This window comes from Limulus polyphemus, unplaced genomic scaffold (genome assembly GCF_000517525.1).
Source record: "Limulus polyphemus unplaced genomic scaffold, Limulus_polyphemus-2.1.2 Scaffold5073, whole genome shotgun sequence".
Taxonomy (NCBI): Eukaryota; Metazoa; Arthropoda; class Merostomata; order Xiphosura; family Limulidae; genus Limulus; species Limulus polyphemus.
Genome location: NW_013670683.1, coordinates 62,157 through 68,155, shown reverse-complemented (window position 1 = coordinate 68,155; position 5,999 = coordinate 62,157). Strand labels below are relative to the sequence as shown.

Below are 5,999 nucleotides of genomic sequence, written 5' to 3'. Positions count from 1 at the left end.
GATCATTTTAAAGCTGATGTAACTGATACATATACATGTATAGATAAAAGTAAGGATCATTTTAAAGCTGATGTAACTGATACATATACATGTATAGATAAAAGTAAGGATCATTTTAACGCTGATGTAACTGATACATATACACGTATAGATAAAAGTAAGGATCATTTTAAAGCTGATGTAACTGATACATATACATGTATAGATAAAAGTAAGGATCATTTTAAAGCTGATGTAACTGATACATATACACGTATAGATAAAAGTAAAGATCATTTTAAAGCTGATGTAACTGATACATATACAAGTATAGATAAAAGTAAGGATCATTTTAAAGCTGATGTAACTGATACATATACATGTATAGATAAAAGTAAGGATCATTTTAAAGCTGATGTAACTGATACATATACACGTATAGATAAAAGTAAGGATCATTTTAAAGCTGATGTAACTGATACATATACACGTATAGATAAAAGTAATAACAATGCAGATCACCTACCAAGGGTTAATTGCACTTTATATAAGAATCATGTTCCAGGTGCGGTTCTGCCCTCGTTAATGTTTCCTCCATCGTTCACCGTGTCTAATCTGATTGCTATGATTATGTAATATTGTAATTTACTGTATGTGCACGTCTGTTTCCAAAACCACATTTAAGCAAAACAAAGGTATTCAAGTTCACTGAGGCTGCATAAGGGAACTTTACAGGTACGTGGTCAAATGAGATTGTTGCGATTCTAGTTTCACTGGCCATTGTTTTCATCAAAACAGCTGCTGATTTTGAGCTGTGGATGAAGGGTGGTAAATTTTTGGCTTTTAAACCTTCAACTGTACGTCCCTGTTTATTATTTTATCAATGGTTCTAGGCAGATATGTCTAGCTTCACCATATTATTTTGGGTTGAAAGGTTCTCTTTCATAACCATACCCCCTATTTTGCAGATAAGTATTTTGTTCAGAATTAGCTTGTAGCAAGGTTTCAGATTCCAATATTGTTCTAAATGCATGTTTCTCTGCTCATATGGGGAATACTGAAAGCTTCTGCCCTCAAAATGTTGTGTCCTTTGATATCATTCCAATCTATCTATATGAACATCTTTCATTGGAAAAGGCTGTGATACGTTCCTCCAGCCATATACCTACCCATGGCTGCATTACACATGAAGTAGTTGGAAATTCACCATGAACCAAATACATTGGTAATATTGTAGATGGTGCCACAGCTTACATCTACAGCAACACATCATTCCATTAACATATACAACTCCTTCGAAAAGTGACTAACATTCTGTATGCTGCCTCTATTTTGTACGTTAACAAGAATGTTCTCCTTAGTTAATTCCAGATTTCAACTAAAAAAACTTATTAATAAGTTAGCAACATTTATCATTTTAAGCATAAAATAAGTATATTATTTGAAATAGTTACATTGTAAACATTTTTACAAATGGTTTTGTATAGATCATGTTATCTTTTTCCCATTGAAAATTATATAACCATCTGTTTCTCTACTCAATATTTAACACTAGACTATAAAAAAACTGCTCCATTTATCCAAGTTCTCCTGTTTTAAACAGTAATGGAACTACTATTTACTAACAACAGTCACTGTACATACCCTCTCCCAAATTTGCTGCCTAGGCTCTGAAGGAGAAGGTTCAGCTGCTACTGACGGTCTGTACCACACTCGGACTTCGTCACTAAATATTTAAGAGATACCAGTAACTGTTACACCTACTGCCTTTGTTCTTATGCAAATAACCTTTCTTAATTATGTTCCTAAGTTATCTTTATAAGAACCATAACGTGCAGTTATTTTAACTCTATTTGCATGGGTGGGGGTCAAAGTGTGCATGCTACAACCTTTTACAGAGTACCGTTCAACATGGTATTATGTATTTGATGGCGGTTATCAACTTCATTTTGCACCACACTGTTGATTTAGCAACATTTTATGGTAAGCGAGATTAAAAAACCACATACAGTGTACAGGAATACTGAAGAAAAACTGTAGGTATGTATTTCAGAAGATTATTCAAATACAATATGAACATGGTACGATGAATAAAAGTATTTATATTCTTCACTTGAATATCACCTTTCAATATGATTTGTCTGAATCAGACAGACAGACATTAACAATTCATAGATATATCCTGAATACAAATATTTTTGTGTAAAGCAGAATTGTACATTTTATTAAAAGCTTGACACGTTTCGCATAGATAGAATCAGTAAATTTGGAATTATAGTCAACATCCCTCCTCCAAAAAGGGATTTATTTATTTTTTGTTTTGTTTAGAATTAAGCACAAAGCTACACAATGGGATATCTGTGCTCTGCCCACCACGGGTATCGAAACCAGGTTTATAGCGTTGTAAGTCCGCAGACATACCGCTGTGCCACTGCCCCCCCCCAAAAAAAGATTGATTTATTTGACCAATTCATGAAATAAGATACAAACTGTAATTCCAAACATTTTTGTCCTATTCCTTGGTAACAGTATTTAATTGTTGCATTATGTTTACAACAATTTAATTTCACATAATTAGTGACATAATCAAACACCAAGTACATCACTGCATATCTTGGTTTTTAGTAATATACTAAAAATGTTTAATACATTACTTAAAAACTGTTCGTATTTTACTTTGTTTTCAATTAGTTAAAATCACTGTATCAACACATAATAACAATGTATTATTTTTTTTAAATCATGTTTTTTTTACCTTGTTTTTGTGGACAAACAACTAACTTTTTTCACAAATAATAACTTGTCTTTTCATTCTGCTTCTGTGACTTAATACTAGGTAGTAAAAATATGACAACACCTGATATGAAAACAGCAATGTTACATTACAAACATTTAAAAATGACCCCCATGAACATCTTAAATATCATGTTACTGGTCAGAAACATTACAGTAAAAGTAAACAAAAATGGCCCCATGAACATCTTAAATATCATGTTACTGTTCAGAAACATTACAGTAAAAGTAAACAAAAATGGCCCCATGAACATCTTAAATATCATGTTACTGTTCAGAAACATTACAATAAAAGCAAACAAAAATGGTCCTCATGAACATCTTAAATATTATTTTACTACCCAAAAATGTTACACGAAAAACATTTAAAAATGGCCCCATGAACATCTTAAATATCATGTTACTGAATGTATTGTATATTGAAAGACCAGAAAAAGTTGTAAATTAAAATAGGTTTGTTAAATACGAATAACACTAGCATATAGTATTTGAATATGATTAACAAAGAGGGGTATTAAATAATACTACTACTGGTATTATTCAGTGTGTACAAACCGTTCTTGTCGAAAATTTATCAGAACACAGCGTTAATGACTGTCTAGATACAAAACAATTATACTGACACATTTCTGCTCTGGTTCCAAGTAAACTACAGAACTGGAACAGTTAATCGTGTTTAGCCTGTTACATCCTTAATTATCATTCACTTTTTGGAGAGATAAGAAAATGTATATATTAATTTTAATTTCCAATTATCGTGCTAACAAATGGTAAAGATGTTAAATTTGGACTTTTGTTTTTCCAATACCCCTTTTTTTATTGAATATAAAAGTTTTTGTTTGTTTTTCTTTGAAGCACAAAACTATGCAATGGGCTTTCTGTGCTCTGTCCACCACAGGTATTGAAACCCAATTTTTAGCATTATAAGCCGAGTCACTTTATTATCAATAAACTTCACATGAAAATGTAATTTATAATTCAGATTTTTATATTATCTAAGTTTTAACTTCTTAATTTCAAAATATATTAAAATGATCTCAATCTTTGTTTATCTGCAAGTTCAAGTGCAATTTGTCTATCTTAAAGTTGTCTAACCTCTAAAATAGGCTGCTGCAGTTTACAACCAATTAGAAACACATACTATACAAGCACATGTCTGAGATATAAACTTTGTACATCTTTTATTTGTTAAGATATCATTAAATATAGCAAACATGCCAGAGAAGTCCCCTCCTCCAGCTTTCAAGATTGTTTGTTAATCAACTTTACACAGCTGGTCAATATGTTTATAACCAATAAAAAGAACAAATTCCCCTCTATGTAAGTCTCCTTCACTTGACAGGTAATGGAATGTTTTAACTTAGAAAGCTGAATAAATTATCGTACTTTTAGGACTTTCTGTTCTAGTGTCTGTTATATTGTATGTGTTCTAAAAATGCATATTTGAAAACTACATAAATTTCTTGGACACTCAAAGTTATGAAACTCGATTAGACTTAGGGGAAACTATCAAGTATTTTTACTCAACTGCAAACAGCTCAAATATTTTGTGAGCACTACAAGTTCTTGTTGTTTACATATTTTTATTGTTACATCTCTCTAACAAATTTATAAACTCGTAAAATAAGACATGTGAAATTACATTAACTGGGATTCCAGTGCAAAATATGACATTGGACCACTTGCTGTTTACGTTAGTTCTATAAGAAACAGCAAATTGGCTCCTTCTGCAATTGCTTTTTATCCCAGAATTACTCTCCGATACAGCAATAAAATTTAATGAGGTGAAAAAAGGGTTAAAAGTTGCAATTGTTAAGTGATTTGTAACTTTCTGATCAATACTGTGAAGAAGTAATAAATGGTATTATTCATTTATTTCATTTTTTTCAACTTTTCATTAAAAAACCTATATTTATAATTTCTCTATAGTTAGTGTTAGGGTACAGAAGTAAGATGTAAACTACAAAGTTTTACAAAAAAACTTTTGATATTCATTTGGGAGGTTTTAGAGGCTAGACAAACAAAATATGAAACTAAGCTGATAAGTACTTTTATTCTTAACATGATAATCACTCATGAATATAAATACTGGAGGTATCCCATATATTTTAATAATTAAAAAAAAGTTAAAATGGAGTAGTAAAAAATATACAATAAAACAACCTCTCACCACCATTAATGTGGCACCATCTTTATCTTATTTTACTCTTAAATTTCCATTTTTCACTCAGACTAACTTGATAAAGGCTTCATAAATTCACAGGCAAGTCTTTAGTATAAATACTTTATTAACAAATTTGTACTTTAATGTTTACTAAAAGCTTGACAAATTTTGTAAAGATACTTGTTATAAATTCTGACTTACTGCATGCAGAAGTTTCACAGTTCCATAGTTGCTCAAACTGACCTGACCGACTCTGTTCTTATAGACTGTATTTCTAAGAACGTTTCAATATAAACTACAAAATAAAGTCTATATAAATTAGTCAGTTAGTGTAAAATCATTGTCATTGGATGATGCTATCACAAGGTCAAACCTTGGTTTTTCAACTTGGTCCTCTCCTGTTTCCACAGGTTTCTCAGCTCTTCTCAAAGACACTGGTTCTAGATCTGTTATTACCTCAGGAGATGGTGGTGGTCTCTCAAAAAAGACCTCTTCAGCTAGTTCTGCACTTTGATAAACAGGCTATGAACAACAGACCATAAAAATATTAAGTCACTCGTTTAAAAAACATTATATTAAAAAACTTTAATTGTGTTCTATATCACTGAAATGGATAAACTACGAGGAATGTGGAAAGAAAAACAACTGAAATTTATGGAAAGTTTTCCACAAGTTTTAGGCCTAGAGATATATATGTACATAAATTAAAAAAAAAAAATACAATCCATCTATCATGTGTATGTGCAATAAAAGATCTTTTCATCTATACACGCACGAAACATTCGGTCAATCTAATAATCAAACTATTAAATACAATGGATGTAAAATGCCCATCTAGATTTTAAGTTTAAACTACTTATGAATTACACTTACCCTATTTTTCGGAATATAAGACGCACCCTTATTTTGAAGACAAAGTTTTGGGGAAAAAAAGCTACAGTCGCATTTGAAAGATTTTTATTGAACAAAAATTCAATTTGATACTTTAAAAATTAGCATATACTTTTCTAAACACAATAGAGCTCAAAACATCAAAATAAGAAAATACTGTAAATTAAAAAAT

At 30.7% G+C, this 5,999-nt stretch overlaps 1 protein-coding gene across 1 annotated transcript in view; it reads right to left on the bottom strand.

Annotated features, from left to right (window-relative positions):
- LOC106472087 (inactive rhomboid protein 2-like) overlaps positions 1 to 5,999 on the bottom strand; it is a gene marked incomplete at its 3' end in the record, with an annotated part of 31,363 nt that overhangs the window by 1,141 nt on the left and 24,223 nt on the right. The window contains exons 6-7 of the mRNA XM_013932718.2: positions 5,310 to 5,458; positions 1,624 to 1,705 (exon numbers count right to left, since the gene is read on the bottom strand). Coding sequence (XP_013788172.1) covers positions 1,624 to 1,705; positions 5,310 to 5,458 — 231 coding nt within the window. The remainder of the gene's footprint in view (positions 1 to 1,623; positions 1,706 to 5,309; positions 5,459 to 5,999) is intronic.